This window comes from Salvia splendens, unplaced genomic scaffold (assembly GCF_004379255.2).
Source record: "Salvia splendens isolate huo1 unplaced genomic scaffold, SspV2 ctg323, whole genome shotgun sequence".
NCBI lineage: Eukaryota > Viridiplantae > Streptophyta > Magnoliopsida > Lamiales > Lamiaceae > Salvia > Salvia splendens.
This window is the reverse complement of record NW_024598966.1, coordinates 424-25930: the sequence shown is the minus strand read 5'-3', so window position 1 is coordinate 25930 and position 25507 is coordinate 424. Positions and strand designations below refer to the sequence as shown.

The 25507-nt window shown below is 41.3% G+C and overlaps 1 protein-coding gene and 1 long non-coding RNA gene across 2 annotated transcripts; both read left to right on the top strand.

The window, feature by feature from the left end:
- Window positions 1-5428: 5428 nt before the first annotated feature.
- LOC121789739 (AP2/ERF and B3 domain-containing transcription factor ARF14-like) lies at window positions 5429-5809 on the top strand. The gene has a single exon (XM_042188118.1). The coding sequence runs from the start codon at window positions 5429-5431 to the stop codon at window positions 5807-5809; it is 381 nt and encodes a 126-aa protein (XP_042044052.1).
- Window positions 5810-22384: 16575 nt separating this feature from the next.
- On the top strand, window positions 22385-23029 carry LOC121789740. Its single transcript, XR_006048145.1, has 2 exons — window positions 22385-22817; window positions 22998-23029. It is a non-coding gene; the product is annotated as an uncharacterized LOC121789740 (long non-coding RNA).
- The last annotated feature ends 2478 nt before the right edge of the window (window positions 23030-25507 follow it).

The window sequence follows — 25507 nt, the reverse complement described above, 5'->3', positions numbered from 1 at the left end:
CCATCAGTTCCCTTGGAGTTTCGGATACCCGAGGAGGTTTGGACAGGAAAAGAGGTAAATCTATCTTTCCTACGCATCTTTGGTTGTGTTGCTTATGCTCATGTTAGTTCCGTTGAGAGAAGTAAGTTGGATGCTAAATCTATTAAGTGTACGTTCATTGGTTATGGAGGCGATGAGTTCGGTTATAGACTCTGGGATGAGCAGAACCGTAAGGTTATTCGCAGTAGAGATGTCATCTTCAATGAACATGTATTGTACAAGGATAGATTGGAGGCGTCAAGTCCCAACAGTTCTGAGCCACAAGTGGTCGAGCTAGACATCTCAAACTCGAGTGGGAGCAAGGAGAGTCAGAATGCTGAAGAGGTGCTTGAAGAAGAACCAAGCACTCCACCACCGACTATTCCGCTGCCTAAATCGACTAGAGAGGACGTGCACCTGATAGGTACTCGCCCTCTAATTTCTATTTGTTACTTACTGATGGTGGTGAGCCCGAGTGTTATGCAGAGGCAGGAGAAGGCCCTGATAAACGAAGGTGGAAAATTGCCATGGATGACGAGTTTTCCTCTCTTCTCCTAAATGGCACATGGGAGCTTGTGGAACTTCCTAAAGGGAAAAAGGCATTGCATTGCAAGTGGGTCTATCGAATCAAAGGTGAAGCTGATGGTAGCAAGCGCTACAAGGCTAGGCTGGTTGTCAAGGGATTTGAGCAACGATACGGTATTGATTATACAGATGTGTTCACTCCTGTTGTGAAACTAACTACTATTCGTTTAGTGTTGAGTATGGTAGTTGCAGAAAATCTATTGTTACATCAGATGGATGTAAAGACGGCATTCCTTCATGGTGATTTGGAGGATGAGTTGTACATGACACAGCCTGAAGGATTCATAGTAAAAGGAATGGAAAACCTTGTATGCAAGTTGAAGAAGAGCTTGTATGGTTTAAAGCAAGCTCCAAAGCAGTGGTACAAGAAGTTTGATGGATTCATGATGGAGATTGGCTATAAAAGATGCTACGCTGACCATTGTTGTTACTACAAGAGGTTTGACAAGAGCTATCTTATTCTGTTATTATATGTTGATGATATGTTGATCGCAGGAGGTGATCAAAAGGAGATGGATAAGTTGAAAAGGCAATTGTCTGAACGATTCTCCATGAAAGATCTTGGAGAGGCTAATCAAATTTTGGGCATGAGAATCGAGCGTGACAAGGCGGCAGGAAAATTGTATCTTTCGCAAGCTGCTTACATTGGTAAGGTTTTGGAAAGATTCAACATGGATAATTCGAAGCCAGTAAGTGTGCCTTTGGGCAGTCACTTTAAGCTGTCAAAGAAGGAGTCGCCGAGTACAAAAGAAGAACGTGCTGAAATGAAGAAAATTCCTTATGCTTCAGCAATTGGCAGTATTATGTATGCAATGGTGTGTACGAGGCCTGATATTGCACAAGCAGTGGGAGTAGTGAGCCGGTTCATGGGTGATCCGGGCAAGCAACATTGGGAAGCAGTTAAATGGATCCTTCGATACTTGAGAGGTACTACAGAAAGCGTCTTATGTTTCAATGGCAAGAATGTCGAGCTGGCAGGTTATGTGGATGCAGACTTGGCGTCCAATGATCTTGATGGGAGAAGAAGCACAACCGGGTATGTATTTACTTATGGTGGTACTGCTATTTCATGGACTTCTAAGTTGCAGAAGACTGTTGCTTTGTCTACTACGGAGGCTGAATATGTAGCTGCGACAGAGGCAAGCAAGGAGATGGTGTGGTTGCAGAGTTTCTTAGATGAACTTGGGAAGGAGAACAAGAGTAGCATACTCTACAGTGATAGTCAGAGTGCTATTTTCTTGGCGAAGAATCCAGCGTTTCATTCTAGGACAAAGCATGTGGAGTTGAAATATCATTACATCCGACACCTAGTGGAGATGAAAATCCTGCAACTTGTGAAGATACTTGGAAGTGAGAATCCTGCAGACATGTTTACTAAGGTGGTGACCTTAGAGAAATTGAAGCTATGCATAGCTTCAATTGGCCTTGGAACTTGAAGAGAAGGTTAGGCGATGCTAAGCGGATGAAGGGATGAGATCACGAGGAAATGGTTGTTTAGGAGTTGTTAGTCTCCAAGTGGGAGATTGTTAATTATGGAGCCTAAAATATCTCCTACCATGTTTAGGATTTGTTTCCTTGAAGTATATTTCCTTGTGATAGATTTATTCCTTAAAAGATATTTCCTTATGGAATATGTTTCCTAGTTTGACTAGAATTAGGGCTCTCTAGTTACTTATAAATAGAGGTGCTCCCTCATTGTTAAATCATCCTGAAATTATATAGTGAAATCCCTGGCTTGGCATCGCCCCCAGACGTAGATACACATTGTATCGAACTGGGTAAACAACTTCTTGTGTTCATTCTCTTTCATATTCGTGATTGCCTGTGTTTATTTCCCAACAACTGGTATCAAGAGCCTAGGGTTTAAGAGGCAGAAATCACGATGGGGATCGACGAGAAAATTGCTGTAGAGAAGTTCGATGGATCTGATTTCGGATTTTGGAAGATGCAGATTGAGGCAGAAAATCATTGAATTCAAACTTTAAAAATTATTCTCTGTTTCTTATATTTTATATATTTTTTTAATTATACTTGTATATTTTATCAAAATTATACATAAACCACCAAACACTATATCAATAACTTATACTCCCTCCGTCCCAAAAATTTTATAATATTTTTCCATTTTCGTCCGTCCCATAAAATTTATCACATTTCACATTGTACCGTTTTTTATAATGGACCCCATAATCAGTGACGAAACCAGAATTTTTTTGTTGGGCAGCCCATATCTTAAATATATTTAGATGTTAGTTTCACCGAAGGATGCTACAATATAGGTGATAGAGAGTAGTAAGAAATGTAGTTTGAATGTGACAAAAATATTTGAGAATGCATAATATATGCTAAATAATTAATTAAATACAGTACTAATATTTTTCAAGAATAAAATAATAGGAGTAGTTTTTAATTAAATTTAATATTATGATATTATTACATATTTAATCTCATCAAAATCTAAAATTATTTATTTGAAAATTAATATTAATTTATTTTACAAAATAATCGAAATTTTCATTTTTTATTCGATAAGTCAATATGTAGAATATTTTATTCATCACATAATATAAATCTATAACATAGATTTTTGTAAATAATAGTACTATTTTGCAAAAAATAAAATTGCAAAACGAAAAAAAAAGTTTTACTAGACAAATCAAAATATAGGATAAATTATTTCATTACATAATATAAACCTATCACTAGAATTTCGTACACAAAATAATACAAGTATTAAAAAGGAATATTTTGTAAAGAAATAAAAAATGTGAAACTGAAAAACAAAAATATTGAATGAAACAGAAAAAATAGGCATATTATTTGAATGGGAAACGGAAAGAGAGAAAGTGGGAGCGCCATTTGTCGAACTCGCGACCTCAACTACAAAAATCCCAATGCTCAGCCAACTAAGTTACGACAGACATACATACTCAATATCGGTACTAATTATATAACAATGTGAAATGTTGAGGGGTCCAGCCTGGGCTCTTATTCGGTCGACTCGACCCAACCCAACCCAAAACTTTCGGGTTCTTATTGGGTCGACCCTATAAGAACCCAAATCCTAAACGTGCGTGTTCGTGTCAGGTTAACTTCGTGCAGATTCGTGTCGGATCAAAAATTGTCATCCCTAGGCTCAGGGCCCCCAGGCCCAATGTGCCTTCGTCACTGCCCATAATCCACTTACGCATTCACACTCACATTTTACTAAAACTAATTTTGATCTGCATTCCACTAACTTTTTCAACTCATTTTCTATTATATTTCTTAAAATCCATGCCCGGTCAAAGTGTGACAAAATTTATAGAACGGAGGGAGTACTTCATACTCCATGTTTTATTAAAGAAACGTTTTCCTTTTTGGATTATCCCACAAAAAATGACACATTTCCTAAAATGAAAATAACATTATCTCTACTTTATTCTCTCTCCACTAAATTTACAAAATAACAATAAATAACATCTACAAAATAAATATTTTATATTTATTGGGACGAAGAGTATAAGTTTAAAAATATAAGATATATATTTAATATATTTATATATATAATTTACTTATAAACTACCTATGTCCACAAAAATAAACTAGTTTTATCATTTTTGGTCGTCCACCAAAATTAGACCAATTTATGAATATGGAAAGTTTTAAACATTAAAATACTACTCCATCTGTCTCACTCTAAGTGGAGCATTTCTAATTTGCATATTTTAAGTAGTGTTTTTTGTGTGCAAAGTGGAGAGAATAAAGTAACAAAGGGAGAAAAAGTAGAGATCAATGTTTCCATATTTAGAAATATGTCATTTAGGACATCCCAAAAAGGTAAATGTGTGACTTAGAGTGAGACGGAGGGAGTACTAGCAATATGGACCTCATAATCCACTAACTCTACTCCTCTCTTATTTCCCTCCATTACACAGTAGTGGAAACGTTTCTTTTCGGCACGCGATTTAAGAAAAATTGTGTTAAGTGAATTAAGTAAAGAAAGAATAAGTAGGGAATGAAAAAGGTAGTGAAATGAAAAGAGAATAAAGTACGAGAGAGTAAAATAAGTGAGAAAAAATGTGTTAACTTTTACTTTAATTAAAATAAGAGAGAGGAATCAATAACTCAATCTTATAATAATAGGATTAAGGTTAAATACAATATATTTCTATTTAAGCGTGCTCTTCTTCGCCTCCGTTCCAGTGTCGTCGGAGTTCTTTTCTGCACATTTTTTCTTATTTTATGTTTATGTATCTTTCTCACTCTTTTCTAGTTTGATAATTAACTTTAATTTACATGTTATTAAATCAAAATTTGAAAAAATAATTTGAATTTAATATAAGTGTAAATCAAAATATATTGTTAAAAAACTCAAAATGAGATAAATTTTGAGATATCATTAGAGATATTTTGGATTTTGCAATTAGAGATTGCAAGTTAACCTTGCATATTTTCATTTTTTTAAAAGTATTTTCTAATAAAGATTATTTTGATGAAAATTTTGATAGTTCGTGTTTGATTCATGATAATTTGATAATTCGAGGAAAAGCTGTAGCCAAATTGGTTCGATCGGTCTCACTTTTGTCATTTTTAAACGCTTTTATTGATGCATATTGCCGTTGGTAATCCCGTGTTTTTTTATCGTGAAACTTTATTCACGTGTATTGTCATGCTATCACAATTTAAAAATAATCCTTTTTAAAAATGAAACTATTAATATCCCTTATCATTTCCATAGAATTAAAACCTTGGGCTAACCTATATATACAAGTCTCATATCTCAATTTTTTCATTTCATTTCATAATCCACACTTTTCCCCTTTCAAGAAAACTAAACTAAAATATGGACGGAAGCAGCATAGACCAAAGCACTACCAGTGAATCCAAATCGATCACCTCGCCGCGGGGTAAGAAGCTCTGCCGCGTCGGCAGCGGAGCCAGCGTGATCATCGACGCCGGCGTCGAGGAGGCCGAGTCGCAGAAAGCTCCCTCGTCGCGGTTCAAAGGTGTGGTGTCGCAGCCCAACGCCCGGTGGGGCGCCCAAATCTACGACAAACACAAGCGCGTGTGGATCGGCACCTTCAAAGACGAGGAGGTGGCCGCCCGCGCCTACGACGTCGCCTCCCACCGCTTCCGCGGCCGCGACGCCATCGCCAACTTCAATCCTCTCTCGGAGGACGAGATCGTCGACATGCTAAGGAAGCACACCTACCACGACGAGTGATGGTTTGGCGAATTTTTTATGGTGATGAATGCAGGAAAATGCAGATCACGACACAGGGATTTACGTGGTTCGATTTACTGAGGTAAATCTACGTCCACGGGAAGAAAAGAGGGCAGAGTTGTATTGCTTGATCTGTTTTCTACAGCTTACAATACAGACTTGCTATTTGATCTTTTATCTCTAGAGAGCTTCTTTAGAACTTAACCTCAGCCTATCTGATCTAAGTTCTATTTATACATTGAACTAAGATCGTGGCTTGCATCACCACTAATGATGGTTGTGGATGTCGTGGAGGTCATGGAGATCCTGCATGGGTCCACTACCTCTTTGTTTGGTCCGCTTATCCCGCATGAGATCCTGCATGATTTGACACCACTAAATAGATCGTGTAGTGGTCATGAGATCCTGCATGGGTCCACTATCTCCCAGTTCGGTCGAATACTGAGACCGAACTGCTGAACTATTGCCGAGCAGCTTTTGCCGATCTGAGAGTAGAGCTTGATTGGTCGACTTTTACCGAGCAGTAGGCTGGGACCGAACTCTTTGGTAATGCCGAACTGATTGGTCGGCTTTTACCGAGCTGTAGGCTAGGGCCGAACTCTTTGGTAATGCCGAACTGATACTCTTCCTTGGGCTTTGGGTTGATGGGCCGTCACTGCTATTGGGCTTGTTTAGTACGTACTCCATCACTACCCCCCCCGAAAAACGAAGTGAATCACTTCGGCGAAGCGAGTCACTTCGGCATTTTGATAAAGGTACGGGGGAGGCTGACGTCAGGGGACGTGCCTTGCGCGTGACTGCATTAAATGCGACAGTAAAATCCGGCCGTTGAATCCTAAAAAGGTGGGATTCGAAACGGTGCGATGATTTTGAAATCTTCTCCGAATCTGATAAATACGCCCTTTCTTCATCCTTTGAATACTTTTGCTATTGCTTCTTCTGCACTCTGTCTCTTTTGCGTAAAAATTTCCTTCCGCTTTCAAGAATTTCTTCAGAATTTCTTCAGATTTTGCAAAGAGTAAGAACCATGTCTTCTTCTTCTTCTTCTGAGTTAGGTAGCGGTAGGAAAGGGGGCAAGGGGTCTTCTAGCCGGAAAGAGTCCGGGGAGAAGACTGTAGAATACTTTCACAGCGTCTTGAGTAAGGACACCGTGATATCTCTACACGAAAAATATCTTCTTCCCGGGGGGAAGGCGGTGGTTCCCGACGATGATCATAGGGCTAACGACCCGCCGGAGGGTTATGCCACCGTTTACGAAGCCTGCTTAGAATGCGGGCTTCGTTTCCCTCTTCCCCCACCTTTTGTAGAGCTTCTTGATTTTTTTCAACTCCCTTTAGGTCAGGTGACTCCGAATTCTTGGAGGCACTTGTCGGCTTTTGCTGCCGAACTCCGTAGGCTAGATAAGGATCTGTCTCTGCGGGCAATCCTTAATTTTTTCCAGTTTAAAAGGAAGGGATCTTGGTTTTACTTGATCCCCTTACAGCCTTTTAGGGCCTTCTGCAAAACCAAGTGGCCGAAATGGCAAAACCGTTTCTTTTTTTATAATAGGACTTCGGCTCCGGGCTTTCCTTGGAGAGGGCCGAAGTCCGTGATTCCCCATCCTCGGTTAGAACCGTTGGCCGAGCTCGAGGGCGAGCTCAATAAGATTCCTATGATTAGGAAACAATACTCGGAAACTGAGCTCGTCAAGGGCGACCTCGTGTTCAATATCTCGTCTTCGGACGAAGAGACTGAGGGTGAGGATTTCTTTTTTATGCCTTACTGCTTTAGCGGCGAAAACTAACCTTGTTTCCTTGTTTTTCGGTAGTGAACATATTGAATAAGCTGAGCCGCAAATCTTCGGAGTCCAAGGAGCCGGAGAGGCCGAAAACCACCAGCTCGGCGTCTGATGCCGAGAGGACTCCGAAGAGGCAAAAAACCTCTTCGGATCCGAAGAAGCCGGAGTCGACTTCGGCAAAGGGGAAGGGGAAGGCCCAGAAGCCCCCAAGAGCGTCGGAGAGAGACATCGTCATGGGGCCCCCTTCGGAAAATGTCTGTGAGCCTTTTGCATGGCCCACGGACTTCGCCGAGGTGAATTGTCTTCTTGATTCTTTAGCTTTGCTTCTTTCCTGTATTTTTGGTGCCCTCTGTTGACTTTTTTCTTTATCCATTTTCAGAGGAACGATATGCTCTCCAAGCTCGTCGCCGTCGAACTCTCCAAAGCGTCCAATGACTATGCTGAGATGCAGAGGAAGTTGGCGGCTGCTTGTCATCGGGCCGAACAGGCTGAGGCCAACTTTGAGAAGGCCAGAGCTGCTAGGATTTCGGCCCAGGATGAAGCTCAGTTTGCCAAAAACCAGCTCGTCATCCAGCGAGAGCAGACGAAACGGAGGGATGCTGCTGCCGTGGTTGCCCAAGGGGAGGTTCTCCGTGCTTTCGCGGAGAAACTCTTTCTGAGCAACCAATTTTCAGCCTTTGTCGGTGATCTGCTGAAACTGATGACCGATAAAGCCGAGCAGGGTCCCGAAGTCATCCTGCCGCTGTACGGCCGAGAGATAGCAGCTCGGCTTCAGAGTCTGCCGGTGCTTGAGGAGCTTGCTTCGTCCTCGGTCCTGCTTTCTGCAGACCAAGTTCGTAGTTGCCGAGCTGACCGCGATGAGAACATGGAGGCTATCTTTGCCTCTATAGGGTCAGTTTCACCCGCTCCAATTTTCCATGGAGAGGGTGAGACCGAGCAGCATGAGCGGCAGACCGGCGATGAGCAGGCCGAGCAGGAGGCGCAGCAGATCGGCTACGGTGGCGCCGAGCAGGCTGGGGAGAGCAGGGAGGCCGAGGCTGAAGCTGAAGCAGACAAGGAGAAGGAAGCTGAACCTCACCGAGAAGGCGGAGACGAAGCTGGCGGAGTATGATTTCGTCTCCCTTCTCTTAGTTTAGTTTCTTCCTTCTTGTAAAACGGCCTTGAAGCCCTTGTGTAGAAAAATTTTTTCTTATGAATGAAAAAATTCTTCTTTCTGCTCTTGTGTCTTCGTATAGCCTTTCGTACTCTCTTTTACTCCTGTTGTGGTTTACTACCTGCTCAGTAATCTGAAATGCCGAACTGACATAGCTGCTTTATATTCTGAACTCTTAAGGAGCTGGAGGTACTTCACTGGAAGCGGCTGTACTCTTCGGCTTTAGACGAAGCTGAGAAAAGAGCCATAGCTGACCAGGTGAAGAATGACGAACTCTTGGCTCGTTCAGTGAAGCTGGAGGCCGACAATAAGGACTTAGAGTCCGAAAAGAAGGATCTGGAGGCCGAGCTGAACACTGCCGTCGCTGAGAGGACTGCGTATGAGGATTTCATCTGCAGGCGTGGGGGAATGACCATCTCTGAAGTTCAGGAACGAGTTGACGAACTGTGGGAGGAATATCATGTACTCCGGAGGAACAATGCGCTGGAGAGCTCGGCTTGCCAACAAGTCCTGAAATCATTGCGGCGCTGGGCTTCTCGGTACGACATAGTTCTTTCCCGGCGTCCCTCAATTGAGAGATTCCTCAGGCATTTCCCGCCAACAGATGCTAGTACTCCAGCTCAAACCTCTGATTCACTTGCTCAAAACCCTACTCCAAGTCAGCAACGAACTCAGGGACAACCAGAGACGTCAAGTCGAGGACGGACTGAAGTTCGCAGAGGAGCTGTGGTTATGAGTGAGCAAGATCGGCAAATGCTTCGTGAAGAGACTCTTCGCCGCCGAGGTGCTAGGGCTTCCCGGGCTCAGAGAAGAGGTGGCAGGTCGATTAGAGCATCTCGTCGACCTGCTTATCCTGCAGCTGCCTGGAACGCCCGAACTCAGCTTCACGAGGATTTTGTGAATAGATGGCTCAACTTTAGCAACCCTGGACAGTAGAATAGTCCTTTGTAATAGCGTAACGCCATCTCGTAGGGTAGCGGAGTTGTGTGCCGAACAAAAAATGAAATTTTGTTTTCGCTTCTAACACTGTATTTACAGCTTAGCGAAAAAATTTCATCATACTTGTCCTCGGTCTTATGAAGTAAACTTCTTTGACCGGACTTGGTCCTTGGTCTTATGAAATAAACTTCTTTGACCGGACTCGTCTTTGGTCTGATGAAATAAACATCTTTGACCGGACTCGTCTTTGGTCTGATGAAATAAACATCTTTGACCGGACTCGTCTTTGGTCTGATGAAATAAACATCTTTGACCGGACTCGTCTTTGGTCTGATGAAATAAACATCTTTGACCGGACTCGTCTTTGGTCTGATGAAATAAACATCTTTGACCGGACTCGTCTTTGGTCTGATGAAACAAACATCTTTGACCGGACTAAGCTTGTGTCCTAATTTGGCGAGTTTTATCGCTTGGATCGGACTTTCCCTTGTCCTAATTCGGCGAGTTTTATCGCGTGGATCGGACTATCCATTTGTTGCAGTTCGTTTCAGACGAACTGCTTGTTTCTTAAGCCGAATTGTGGTCTTGTATCCTCCTTAGAAGCTTGGACTCACAATCGTTGGCTTATTGTTGCAGTTCGTTTCAGACGAACTGCTTGTTTTTTAAGCCGAATTGTGGTCTTGTATCTTCTTCAGAAGCTTGGACTCACAATCGTAGGCTTATATATGTTCTAAAAAGGGGATCAGCCTTCGAAGAACAAGATACCTCAGCAACATTTGTAAGAGACGACACGCACATAGACAAAACACACCTAGACAAATAAAAAGCACATAGAGACAAAAACGCACATAGCCTTAGGACCGAACTAGACACAAGACTGACTGACCGGACTGTCTCTTACAAATGGAACTTTTTGAGGTTGGAAACGTACCATGTTCGGGGTACTTGTGCTCCTGACACGTGAGTCAATTTGTAAGACCCTTTGCCGAGGACTGGGTACGCCGATCTCAACTCGAACCCACATGGGAAGGTCCATATCGGGTGTCAGAAGTCCTCGGCAAAGGGTCTTACAAATTGACTCACGTGTCAGGAGCACAAGTACCCCGAACATGGTACGTTTCCAACCTCAAAAAGTTCCATTTGTAAGAGACAGTCCGGTCAGTCAGTCTTGTGTCTAGTTCGGTCCTAAGGCTATGTGCGTTTTTGTCTCTATGTGCTTTTTATTTGTCTAGGTGTGTTTTGTCTATGTGCGTGTCGTCTCTTACAAATGTTGCTGAGGTATCTTGTTCTTCGAAGGCTGATCCCCTTTTTAGAACATATATAAGCCTACGATTGTGTGTCCAAGCTTCTAAAGAGGATACAAGACCACAATTCGGCTTAAGAAACAAGCAGTTCGTCTGAAACGAACTGCAACAATAAGCCAACGATTGTGAGTCCAAGCTTCTGAAGAAGATACAAGACCACAATTCGGCTTAAAAAACAAGCAGTTCGTCTGAAACGAACTGCAACAAATGGATAGTCCGATCCACGCGATAAAACTCGCCAAATTAGGACAAGGGAAAGTCCGATCCGAGCGATAAAACTCGCCAAATTAGGACACAAGCTTAGTCCGGTCAAAGATGTTTATTTCATCAGACCAAAGACGAGTCCGGTCAAAGATGTTTATTTCATCAGACCAAAGACGAGTCCGGTCAAAGATGTTTATTTCATCAGACCAAAGACGAGTCCGGTCAAAGATGTTTATTTCATCAGACCAAAGACGAGTCCGGTCAAAGATGTTTATTTCATCAGACCAAAGACGAGTCCGGTCAAAGATGTTTATTTCATCAGACCAAGGACCAAGTCCGGTCAAAGAAGTTTATTTCATAAGACCAAGGACCAAGTCCGGTCAAAGAAGTTTACTTCATAAGACCGAGGACAAGTACGATGAAATTTTTTCGCTGAGCTGTTAATACGCAGTGTTAGAAGCGAAATGAAAATTTCATTTATTAAATCTTGTTCGGCATACAACTCCGCTACTCTACAAAATGGCGTTACGCTATTACAAAGGACTATTCTACTGTCCAGGGTTGCTGAAGTTGAGCCACCTATTCACAAAATCCTCGTGAAGCCGAGTTCGGGCGTTCTCGGCAGCTGAAGAATAAGCAGGTCGACGAGATGCTCTAATCGACCTGCCACCTCTTCTCTGAGCCCGGGAAGCCCTAGCACCTCGGCGGCGAAGAGTCTCTTCACGAAGCATTTGCCGATCTTGCTCACTCATAACCACAGCTCCTCTGCGAACTTCAGTCCGTCCTCGACTTGACGTCTCTGGTTGTCCCTGAGTTCGTTGCTGACTTGGAGTAGGGTTTTGAGCAAGTGAATCAGAGGTTTGAGCTGGAGTACTAGCATCTGTTGGCGGGAAATGCCTGAGGAATCTCTCAATTGAGGGACGCCGGGAAAGAACTATGTCGTACCGAGAAGCCCAGCGCCGCAATGATTTCACGACTTGTTGGCAAGCCGAGCTCTCCAGCGCATTGTTCCTCCGGAGTACATTATATTCCTCCCACAGTTCGTCAACTCGTTCCTGAACTTCAGAGATGGTCATTCCCCGCGCCTGCAGATGAAATCCTCATACGCAGTCCTCTCAGCGACGGCAGTGTTCAGCTCGGCCTCCAGATCCTTCTTTTCGGACTCTAAGTCCTTATTATCGGCCTCCAGCTTCATTGAACGAGCCAAGAGTTCGTCATTCTTCATCTGGTCAGCTATAGCTCTTTTCTCAGCTTCGTCTAAAGCCGAAGAGTACAGCCGCTTCCAGTGAAGTACCTCCAGCTCCTTGAGAGTTAAGAATACAAAGCAGCTACGTCAGTTCGGCATTTCAGCTTACCGAGCAGGTAGTAAACCACAACAGGAGTAAGAGAGTACGAAAAGCTATACGAAGACACAAGGGTAGACAGAAGAATTTTTTCATTCATAAGAAAAAATTTTTCTACACAAGGGCTTCAAGGCCGTTTTACAAGAAGGAAGAAACTAAACTAAGAGAAGGGAGACGAAATCATACTCCGCCAGCTTCGTCTCCGCCTTCTCGGTGAGGTTCAGCTTCCTTCTCCTTGTCTGCTTCAGCTTCAGCCTCGGCCTCCCTGCTCTCCCCAGCCTGCTCGGCGCCACCGTAGCCGATCTGCTGCGCCTCCTGCTCGGCCTGCTCATCACCGACCAGCTGCTCAAGCTGCTCGGTCTCACCCTCTCCGTGGAAAATTGGAGCGGGTGAAACTGACCCTATGGAGGCAAAGATAGCCTCCATATTCTCATCGCGGTCAGCTCGGCAACTACGAACTTGGTCCGCAGAAAGCAGGACCGAGGACGAAGCAAGCTCCTCAAGCACCGGCAGACTCTGGAGCCGAGCTGCTATCTCCCGCCGTACAGCGGCAGGACGACTTCAGGCCCCTGCTCGGCTTTATCGGTCATCAGTTTCAGCAGATCACCGACAAAGGCTGAAAATTGGTTGCTCAGAAAGAGTTTCTCCGCGAAAGCACGGAGAACCTCCCCTTGGGCAACCAGGCGGCAGCATCCCTCCGTTTCGTCTGCTCTCGCTGGATGACGAGCTGGTTTTTGGCAAACTGAGCTTCATCCTGGGCCGAAATCCTAGCAGCTCTGGCTTTCTCAAAGTTTGCCTCAGCCTGCTCGGCCCGGTGACAAGCAGCCGCCAACTTCCTCTGCATCTCAGCATAGTCGTTGGACGCTTTGGAGAGTTCAACGGCGACGAGCTTGGAGAGCATATCGTTCCTCTGAAAATGAATAAAGAAAAAAGTCAACAGAGGGCACCAAAAATACAGGAAAGAAGCAAAGCCAAAGAATCAAGAAGACAATTCACCTCGGCGAAGTCCGTGGGCCATGCAAAAGGCTCACAGACATTTTCCGAAGGGGCCCATGACGATGTCTCTCTCCGACGCTCTTGGGGCTTCTGGGCCTTCCCCTTCCCCTTTGCCGAAGTCGACTCCGGCTTCTTCGGATCCGAAGAGGTTTTTTGCCTCTTCGGAGTCCTCTCGGCATCAGACGCCGAGCTGGTGGTTTTCGGCCTCTCCGGCTCCTTGGACTCCGAAGATTTGCGGCTCAGCTTATTCAATATGTTCACTACCGAAAAACAAGGAAACAAGGTTAGTTTTCGCCGCTAAAGCAGTAAGGCATAAAAAAGAAATCCTCACCCTCAGTCTCTTCGTCCGAAGACGAGATATTGAACACGAGGTCGCCCTTGACGAGCTCAGTTTCCGAGTATTGTTTCCTAATCATAGGAATCTTATTGAGCTCGCCCTCGAGCTCGGCCAACGGTTCTAACCGAGGATGGGGAATCACGGACTTCGGCCCTCTCCAAGGAAAGCCCGGAGCCGAAGTCCTATTATAAAAAAAGAAACGGTTTTGCCATTTCGGCCACTTGGTTTTGCAGAAGGCCCTAAAAGGCTGTAAGGGATCAAGTAAAACCAAGATCCCTTCCTTTTAAACTGGAAAAAATTAAGGATTGCCCGCAGAGACAAATCCTTATCTAGCCTACGCAGTTCGGCAGCAAAGGCCGATAAGTGCCTCCAAGAATTCGGAGTCACCTGACCTAAAGGGAGTTGGAAAAAATCAAGAAGCTCTACAAAAGGTGGGGGAAGAGGGAAACGAAGCCCGCATTCTAAGCAGGCTTCGTAAACGGTGGCATAACCTCCGGCGGGTCGTTAGCCCTATGATCATCGTCAGGAACCACCGCCTTCCCCCGGGAAGAAGATATTTTTCGTGTAGAGATATCACGGTGTCCTTACTCAAGACGCTGTGAAAGTATTCTACAGTCTTCTCCCCGGACTCTTTCCGGCTAGAAGACCCCTTGCCCCCTTTCCTACCGCTACCTAACTCAGAAGAAGAAGAAGAAGACATGGTTCTTACTCTTTGCAAAATCTGAAGAAATTCTGAAGAAATTCTTGAAAGCGGAAGGAAATTTTTACGCAAAAGAGACAGAGTGCAGAAGAAGCAATAGCAAAAGTATGAAGAAAGGGCGTATTTATCAGATTCGGAGAAGATTTCAAAATCATCGCACCGTTTCGAATCCCACCTTTTCAGGATTCAACGGCCGGATTTTACTGTCGCATTTAATGCAGTCACGCGCAAGGCACGTCCCCTGACGTCAGCCTCCCCCGTACCTTTATCCAGAATGCCGAAGTGACTCGCTTCGCCGAAGTGATTCACTTCGCTTTTCGGGGGGGGGGGGTAGTGATGGAGTACGTACTAAACAAGCCCAATAGCAGTGACGGCCCATCAGCCAAGCCCAAGGAAGAGTATCAGTTTGGCATTACCAAAGAGTTCGGCCCTAGCCTACAGCTCGGTAAAAGCCGACTAATCAGTTCGGCATTACCAAAGAGTTCGGCCCCAGCCTACGGCTCGGTAAAAGCCGACCAATCAAGCTCTACTCTCAGATCGGCTAAAGCTGCTCGGCAATAGTTCAGCAGTTCGGTCTCAGTATTCGACCGAACTGGAAGATAGTCAACTCATGCAGGATCACATGCAGGATAGTGGACCAAGTACAGAGATAGTGGACTCATGCAGGATCTCATGCAAGATAGTGGACCCATGCAGGATCTCCATGACCTCCACGACATCCACAACCATCATTAGTGGTGATGCAAGCCACGATCTTAGTTCAATGTATAAATAGAACTTAGATCAGATAGAAAAGGGTTAAGTTCTCTAGAGATCAAATATCAAATAGCAAGTCTGTATTGTAAGCTGTAGAAAACAGATCAAGCAATACAACTCTGCCCTCTTTTCTTCCCGTGGACGTAGATTTACCTCAGTAAATCGAACCACGTAAATCTCTGTATCGTGATCTGTATTTTCCTGCATTCATCACCATCAAAAATTCGCCAAACCATCAGAGGTCATGGAGATCCTGCATGGGTCCACTACCTCTTTGTTTGGTCCGCTTATCCCGCATGAGATCCTGCATGATTTGACACCACTAAATAGATCGTGTAGTGGTCATGAGATCCTGCATGGGTCCACTATCTCCCAGTTCGGTCGAATACTGAGACCGAACTGCTGAACTATTGCCGAGCAGCTTTTGCCGATCTGAGAGTAGAGCTTGATTGGTCGACTTTTACCGAGCAGTAGGCTGGGACCGAACTCTTTGGTAATGCCGAACTGATTGGTCGGCTTTTACCGAGCTGTAGGCTAGGGCCGAACTCTTTGGTAATGCCGAACTGATACTCTTCCTTGGGCTTTGGGTTGATGGGTCGTCGCTGCTATTGGGCTTGTTTAGTACGTACTCCATCAACGAGCTCGCCCAGTGTCGGCTCGCGAGAGGCCACGGCATCTCTTCGAGAAGGAGCTGACGCCTAGCCATGCTGGGGATATCGCCTCGTCATCCCCAAACATCACGCGGAGAGGCATTTGCCGTTAAATGGCGGAGGCGTTACGAGAGGAGTTTTATTGCACGTGGAGGATTCCGGTGGTAAGGTTTGGAGATTCCGATATTCGTATTGGAAGAGTAGGCCAGAGTTTTAATAGTGGGCCGCATGGCCCGATTGCTCTGGGCCGGGCTCAGCCCGCGATGTTGAGGCTGTTTGGAGTGAACGTATAGGAGGTTCCCAGGAATAGCGGCGGCGATGAGTCATGAGAGCTTAATTAGGATGTAAAAATGCTACTCCGAACAAGAAACAAAGGATTATTTAGACCATCCACAATAGGCGCCCAGCGACCGCCCAGCCGAGCGCCGGCGCTGGGCGGTCTATTGCAGCCGCCCAGCGGCTGAGTGGAGAGAGAAACCGCGCAGCGCTGGGCGGTTATGTGGCGCTGGGCGGTCGGCTGGGCGGTCCGTTCGGCGCTATTGCAGCGCCCGGATCGCCCAGCGCACCGCCTAGCGCGAAAAAATAAATTTTTTTTTCGAAACACTATATATACGCGCTTTGTTCGTCATTTTCATTCGCACGACTTGTTTTAACGAGTACTCTCTCTATCTTAATTTCTGTTCAATATCAACAACGCAAAATGAGTAATGCTGGTGGTAGTAGTGGTGGTAGCGGAGGGGATGCTGAGGAGTACGAACGTCGAATGGCCGAGGCGTTGGACGCCTATACGACCAACGCGATAAACCAATGGATGGAAAGGGCCTTGCAGCTGGCGATACCTCGGTTCAACGCCAACCTTTTCAGGCGTCGTTTTAGGATGACCAGGAACCTGTTTATGCGTATTGTCAACGCTTTGGAGTCTCGATATCTGTATTTCCGCTTCAGACACGATGCGTCTGGCAGACCCTGCCACACACCTATTCAAAAGTGCACTGCGGCAATCCGGCAGTTGGCCTACGGAGGCGCGGCAGACATGTGGGACGAGTATCTCCACATCGGTGAGACGACTGCCTTGCAATGTCTGAAGAATTTCTGTCTGGGAGTGATAGAAGTATTCGGTGATCAGTATCTGCGAAAGCCTACCCCCGAAGACTGCCAAGATCTGTTGCGGATGCACGGGAGTCAGCATGGGTTCCCGGGTATGTTAGGCAGCATAGATTGTATGCATTGGGACTGGAAGAACTGTCCCGCAGCCTGGAAGGGTTCTACACGTCCGGCTACAAGGGAAAGAATCCCGCATGATCCTGGAGGCGTAGCTGATTACCGGCTTTGGATTTGGCACGCGTATTTTGGGATAGCTGGTTTCGAACAACGACCTCAACGTCCTCAACTCGTCGCCACTTTTCAACGAGCAGTGTCAGGGCGTCGGTCCGGCATCAGTTTTGTCGCCAACGGCAACCAACATGATATGGGCTACTACTTGGCGGATGGGATATACCCTAGGTGGCCCGTCTTTGTGAAGACGATCCGATGCCCAGGAGATGCAAAGAAGGCCTACTTTGCGGCACGGCAGGAGTCGGCGCGCAAGACGTGGAGCGCGCATTTGTGTGCTCCAGTCTCGATGGGCGGCAATTAAGGGTCAACGCGTTTTGTGGGATGTCCAATGCATTGCTGATATCATGTACGCATGTATTATCATGCACAACATGATTGTCGAAGATGAAGTGGCGAACTGACCAATTGGGTCAACAACGATAATGAAGCCGGTCCAAGCCACGGCGTGGCCGCCCCAACGTACGGAGTGTGGTACTCACGATGAAGCCGGCCTCTTACAAGCACACGCCGACATGCGCCAAACGGCGGCTCATATTCGACTCCAAAAGGATTTAATTGAAGAGTTATGGGCACGGAGGATTGACCGATTAGTTTTTTTTAATTATGTAATTTTTTTTAATTAATGTACTTTTTATATTTTATTAATATTAGTGAATTTTCTCGTTTTTGTGTCGTAAATTTAATTCCGTATATTGTGTGATTTTTAATTATTTCATTTTGTATATATTTGTTAATAATGATGTGGATAGTATGTGGCTGGGCTATGGCTGGGCTATTGCTGGGCTATTTGCTTGTTTTGATGATGTGGCAGGAGGATTTTTAGTGCTGATGATATGGCAGTGGCTGGGCTATTGCTGGGCTATTCCTATTGTGGATGACCTTAGGGATGTAATCACGTCCTTACATTAAATATTTGAAAAATGCAACACTAATTTAAATCCTTGGATATTTAAATCTAACTCTTGCCATGTGGAATTATTAAACAAACAATAAAAAATTTAAAAGCCCATTTTAGGTATTTTGCACAAGATACGCGGTTATGCTCTCCTATAAAATAGTTGTCATGATTGTTTTCCTTATTTAAATCATAACTACCGTGTTATGTTTTGATTTAAAATATATTACTTACTTCATTATTTTATTCACTCATTATGACAAGAATATTCGTATACATATTTTCCATTTCATCTATTTTTCTCTTTACAATTTTTTTTATCTCCATCGAAACAATTTTTGTGAGTTGAAGATATCAAATTATTACTCATCAATTTAATGTAAATAATGAAAAGTTAATGACTTTTTTAGATAATGCAAAATGTTATTCTTTTATTTTCATTGTTGTAGTACATCTTTTTGGTTTGTCATTATTGTAGTATTATGGTATAATAATATTCATATAATTTGAAGCATACGAGTTCTTCATTCGTAATGTCTAATAATGTACGGTCCGAATTTAAATAATATACGAGTTTCAGGGAATAATGTTTATGCTGAGTAGAACTAAATAATGTACGCTAAGTGGCCTTTAATGTACATGTGTAATAGTACTAAATGATGTACCTGTGTATGTATTTAATGTTTGCGAGAGTTGAATCCATACCCTTTGTGTTTAGCAATACATGGGGCTAGGTTGTATTACCTACTCACAAACGAAACCATCACCAAGGGCAGAGAGTTTAAATAATTCCCCATGAGTTTAGTAATCAATTGGGATAGGATATAGTACCACCATATGAATTAAATTTTATTTTTTAATGTGTGTTTTAGATTTGGTACATTATTATCTAATAATGTACATTTGTAACAGTGAATAATGTACAGGTTGAAGAGAATAATGTTGAAAGGAACTTGAATTCATGCCCTTTAGGTTTAGCAATTCATGGGGCTAGGTTGTAATACCCACTCACAAACGAAACCATCATCAAGGGCAGGGAGTTTGAATCATTCCCCTTCGATTTAGCAACTCATGGGGCTAGGGTATAGTACCACAACATGAATTAAATAGTTTTTTTTATGTGTTTTAGATTTTGTAAGGTAAATAATGTACAAATAGTATCTAATAATGTACATTCGTAACAGTGAATAATGTACAGATTGCAGATAATAATGTTGAGCGTGCTGTCGCGCCAAAGCATTTACATAGTTTTTAATATTCATGTTTACATTGTTTATAGTAATATTTATGTTTTAATGTACAATTTTACTTTTGTACATTAATGATAGCGTTGTGTGCATTAAACAATTGTACATTATTTACGATATGAACAATACATTAATTGTATAAAAACGCGTACATTATTTATCAAGTTTGTTGGTAATGTACATGTAGGGAACAATAATGTAACGCATCAGTAATAATTGGAAGATGTACCTACAAGTCATAACTAATGTAGTCATTCACTTATAAATAATGTACGAAAACTCATTATTAATAATGTAGTCATTCAATAGTAAATAATGTAGTCATTCACTGCCTAAACGAACGATGTGCATAAAATACATAACTAATGTAGTCATTTACTAGTGAATAATGTACTAAAACTCATTAATAATGTAATCCTTGAGTAGTAAAAATAATGTAGATGTCAAAGCAGCTGTAAAAAATAATATGTTTGGAAAACAAACAAAAAAATATCAACATTTCTTCTTCCCCTTATGCTTCTCTTTGCTTACATCCATATCTTTTTCTGGACATGATCTCGAATCATGCTGGCACATCGTACTACATGTCCTACACTTTCGAAGTGGTCTGCTCGCCTCCTTTATAGCCTTTTCCATCTGGGAGATAATAAGACTAGCATCTGTACATAAAAAACAAATATAACTGTTACCAAACATAATCCAAAATAGCATACATTATACGATTACTTTTGTACATTATTCATTGTTAGGCATGTACAAAGGTACATCATTTAGTATTAAGCATGTACATTAAAGGCCAATTTTCGTACATAATTTACTGTTGGAAATCCAAAACACGTAAAAAAGCGAAATTCAATGTATGTAGTGGTATTATACCCTAGCCTCATGGATTGCTAAACCTTAGGAAAATCATTCAAACTCCCTACCCTTAGTGATTGTTTCGTTTGCGAGTGGGTAATACATCCTAGCCCTATGGATTGCTAAACCCAAAGGGTGTGGATTCAAAATTGTGTACATAATGTCACAAATGAACAATGTACTGTACACAATCACCTAAATAATGTAAAATTCAAAAGATTACATTATCGAACAACATATTCCTACAACACATAATGTACAACACTCATGATTATAATGTAACAAACAACATGGTAACACATCATACTTTATCCAAAAACATTCCCTCGAATACAGATTCACGGACCAAAACCGAACTAATTCCCGATTATCAAAAATCGACAATATCCAAAGCAATTAGAGCGGAAACCACAAATTTCACTGAAGAACGGGCGTCTAATTGTAAAACCCCAGATATTTTAGGGTCGAACTTTACCAAAAAAAGTTCATGGAAACTGAAGACTTCCGTCGTCTTCAGAGTGTTAAGGTTTGTTGAATTTTCGTCGTCTTTAGAGCGTCAACCGGCGACCGAATCAGGGATGGTTGAATCGCAATCAACACACCTTGAAATAGAGAACAGTAGATCGTGGATTGTTGTGATTTTCAGTACCTTCTTCGGAGAGTGGACAGTGTGAGAGAGTAGACGACGACTCCGAAATAGAGAGAATTTGTGATGCTTAGTAATGATCCGAGAGAGAAATTTGGGGATACTAGGGTTTGAAAGAGAGAGAAAGTGAGGGAGACAAAATGTTGATGGTGAGAGAGAGAGAATGTGAATCATCTTCCTAATTAAAAACGCGAAAATCATGGACAAGCAGTTCAAATCCGTTTCTTCCAATTCCTGTGATACCTATTTTATTCCTATAATGTAATTTTCGGTGCTAATAATGTCACACGGGAATAAATGATCTGAGTCTTCCAAATTAAAGATCAAAAGGCTGATATTAGTGTTGTGTATAACACTAAGAGGGCATAAGGACCTTAATGCTCCCCATTGATAATATGTGAAATCTTATTTCGAGATTTTCGTAGGTGTATTTTTGTTGTTTACCATAGACTATAGATTGATAATTATGTTGGTTCAAGTTGCTTGGAAAAAATGATTGTAAATGTAGAGTCGGATAGGGGAAAAAAAATGGAGATGAAATTTGAAAATTTATTTCTTCTTTTAAAAATTTAAATGGTTTTAATTTTTAGTTTTTTTGTTTTCAATTTTCTGGTATATTTTTCGCTGCTTTAATTTTGGAATACTATCTTCTTTGCTTTGCTGAAACTAGTGTTAACACCCGTGCTATGCACGGGTAAAACGATTTTCGAAATAGATGTTGAATAATAAGGAAAATAAGATAAAACTAAAGAGAATAACAATGATGGTTATTCTCAGGGAATAAAAATACACCTTGATGAGTAGTAACACTATCACTTATAATTATAAGACACTGAACGAATACCCCACGTCAACTACACAAAGAAATTATACTCCCTTCGTCCCAACTAAGTTGGTACAAAACTTTTGGGCACAAAGAAATCGCGATTTAGGAAGAAATTAAGAAATTTGCACGACTATTATAAAAATGCGAAAACAATAGAAACTCCTATCAACTACTACAATTTATAATTATAATGGTAGAGAGTTATGATAATAATGATCCAAAAAAAGTTGAACTTCTGGGCCAAACAATATCATCATATTAAAAACAGCCTAATTAAATTCTTCAGGAAAGCCCACACAAAAAACAAATGAAACCCAAATATTTCCATTTATCTGAAACTGGCCCAATATAAAAACTGATTTTTTTAAAAGACCCAATTTTGAGAAAAAAGGAAGGAGCCCAAACGATATTCATTAAACTTACTCACTTAACACTAACAAACTATAATTAATCAACATTATGATTTAATAACATAATTTAACGAAAATATAAATAGCAATTTTCATTCTCAGCATCGACATTACAAACCCTAGAAGATCATCCTCCTCGCCGACTTCGCAGCTAACCGCGACAAACGTCACCGGTGACGGCGAAAAAACTCCACCCAACAGCAAATTGGCGACGAACACATCTACTCATCGCCCGTTCGAGAGAAAAATCGTGGAAAATTCCATAACCATCACCAAATCGACAAAACCCTAAATCGCTCTCCACCTTTTAAGCCTCAACCGATAAAATCGGAGAAATAGAAGCCGTTTATGGAGTTATTTTCCTCCACTTCCGCGAACTTCAGCGCCTCAAACACAGAATCAGCGACGAAACCTAAATCCTCCGAATCTCACCGCTTGACCAGAATCGAAGAAATCGAAGCCGTGGAAGCCATCTACAGCGTTATTTTCCTCCACTGCTGCTAACTTAACAGCCTCAAAAACTGATTCAGCGACGTAAGCACAAATCCTAAGTATCTAACCGCCTGCACCGATGAACACGGACAAGCAGAAGACGCAAACGGAGATGAAATCCTATCCATCACTAGAAAAAGGTAGAAAGTTCTTCCTTTGAGTATCAATATCTTTTTCATAGCATGTTTCAAATTTTGACTAATTAAGGTAGAGCATATCTGTTTGCAAACAGAGCTAAAATTTTTACTTTATTTGGGACTGAATAAATTGAATCCCTAGTCTATTCACATCTGAAACACTAACCTATTCATGGTTTGCAGTGATAAAATGGCAAGTTTGTTGAACAAAGTTGTAAGCCTAAATCTATGCCCTAAACTATATTCATATTTATATAAATTCATATCTATGTTAAACACCTTTACTAAAATATATCTGATAATGGCAGGAAAACAAAAGGAAGAAGCATTTACAAAAATATAGCAGGTATATTTACTTACTTGAACTCAAAAGTATATATTGATACTTAGTTTAAAACTCTTCAAAATTGCAGATTGTTTTCCAACGTGTTAGTTACCATCTTACATTCTGCTTTGTATGAACTTGGGCTCTGTTATGTTAGCTTAAGTAAGTATACAGCAAGTATACTTATTCTTGAAAGCATTAGCTACCCACCAAGTGCCCTCACCACCTTTATTGAACCCGTGCGCCCACTAACATTGAGTGATTGTGAATTGGAAAATGCTCTTGCGGGGTTCTCGTGACTGATAGGGATAATCTCTATCACATGCATGTTTAGTAAAAAGATCATGTTAAGTATACTCAGATTGAACACGCTTTTGTCTAACAAATGAAGCTGACAGTGAAAGTACACTAAAAATTTCTTAATATGTAAAGCATGCTCCGTAAACCTAAGAGAAAAGAGATTAAAAATATCTAAACAGTCCTATAAAAACATAATAAAACTGGTATAATGAACCACTGTAAAAAAAAAACTTAAATAGAATGTTAAGGAAGAATAAACATAACAATAAATCATAAGTCATAAGCTTAAAAGCTCAATAATAAGCTAAAAAGATGATCCCAAAAAACAAAACTTAAACATTGTCATAACTTCAAAACACAAGCCAAATATCTTTATAAGTATCTACTCCCACCATTCACTTTCTTCCTTTTAAGAGCCTCAAAATCAGTGTCATCTTCACATGCATCAAACTCCATATGCAAGCATCTCTTCCCAGTGCCTTCCTCAATCCATTTAGAATTATTGTCATTCTCTATATTGGACAAGTTTGGTGTTTGAAAGCTTTTGAGTGCCCTGTAACGTAAAAAAATTAATAACAGAATAAACAAATAGAATAATAATAATAATAATAATTAAAATAAATACCTCAGCAAGATCATTTCCAAACAATAGATCAGACAGCTTCACCTGAGAACTAATATGTTCTGAAACAAAACTTCAGGGATATATTTTTCAACAATTTCAGGAGTTTTACAGACTTTATTCACAGTAAATGGATAACTAACTGGATAATCAAAATGATCCTTTAGCTGGACTTTAAACAAAAAATTCTGTCACAAAACTTGTCCTCTATCCTCCTAGGAATGGAATCAGTTAAATGAATCTGCAACAAAAATAAAAGATACTATAAGATATATACAAATTATAAAAACTATAGCATTGTTTAATTATATATACCTCACCTGCATTAACAATATCTTCAACTTTCAAATCCAATAGCTGAATAATCTCTCTATCCCAAAGCAGAAGTGAAACATTGCTAGTGTCATCAACAATATTTAGAACAAATTTGTACCTACAAAAGATTCAATTTTAAAAAATTTTAAAAATGCTATAACTCTAATTAATCAAACTAATCAAACCACTATAACAATAATAAAATTAAATACCTCCTTTTGGCATAACCAAAAGTCTTCTTACAACGCACACAATAATAATTCCCAGGGGCAACTTATTCATGATTCTTCACACAAATCTTGCAGGAGTCGTAAAACCATTGACCATAGTGACATTCCACAGAAATAACCCTTCCAAACACCCAATATGAACCACTCCGTGAATAAGAATAAGACACAAACTAAGTTGAGATTTTAATCAGTAAAGTAACAACAATAAAGAAAAAGGCAAAATTATATAAAAAAATATTCACTACCTCAAGACACAAGACATCCTCCAGACTCTTCAGTTGCAGGTCATCAAACTCACTATTTATGTTCTTTCCAACTTCACCTAATGACACCATACTCATGAAAGTTGGATCCCCAGATATCCTAAAACAATAAATTAAATATAAGAATGTTAAAATTAATGACATAATATTATTACAATACAGTTAAAAAATTCAATAACAGTTGTTATCATACCCGCTTGTAAACTGCTTAACCTAACTTATATCAGCATTGATAAAAACTTGGGAGGAATTAAAATGTGTAGACACACGCATCTCACCTAAAAAAATACAGTTATTGAAATAATGATTAAAAAAACTTACAAAAATTAAAACAAATTAAAAAACTAATAGAAACAAAAAAAAAACTAAAAACAAACAGAAAAATAAATATTAGTTAAACATATTACCTCTAAAAATATTTGGCCGGCAAAATTGAACAATTATTATAGGCAATGTTCCTTTACTTTTCTCCAACTGTTGAAGATAAGAATCAACGTTTGCATCCCAAATTGTGCAAAAGATCCTGTTATGACTGCAATAAAAGGGAAAAAAAGATTAATAAGATTAGAAACCTTGATTCTTAATTTTCAACATCGTTTTCAAACTTACTTCTCATCTTCAATTTCAACCTCAATAAG

Bases quoted from the DNA above. Each gene is read 5' to 3' on its own strand.
- LOC121789739 (XM_042188118.1), top strand. From the start codon at position 5,429: ATGGACGGAAGCAGCATAGACCAAAGCACTACCAGTGAATCCAAATCG.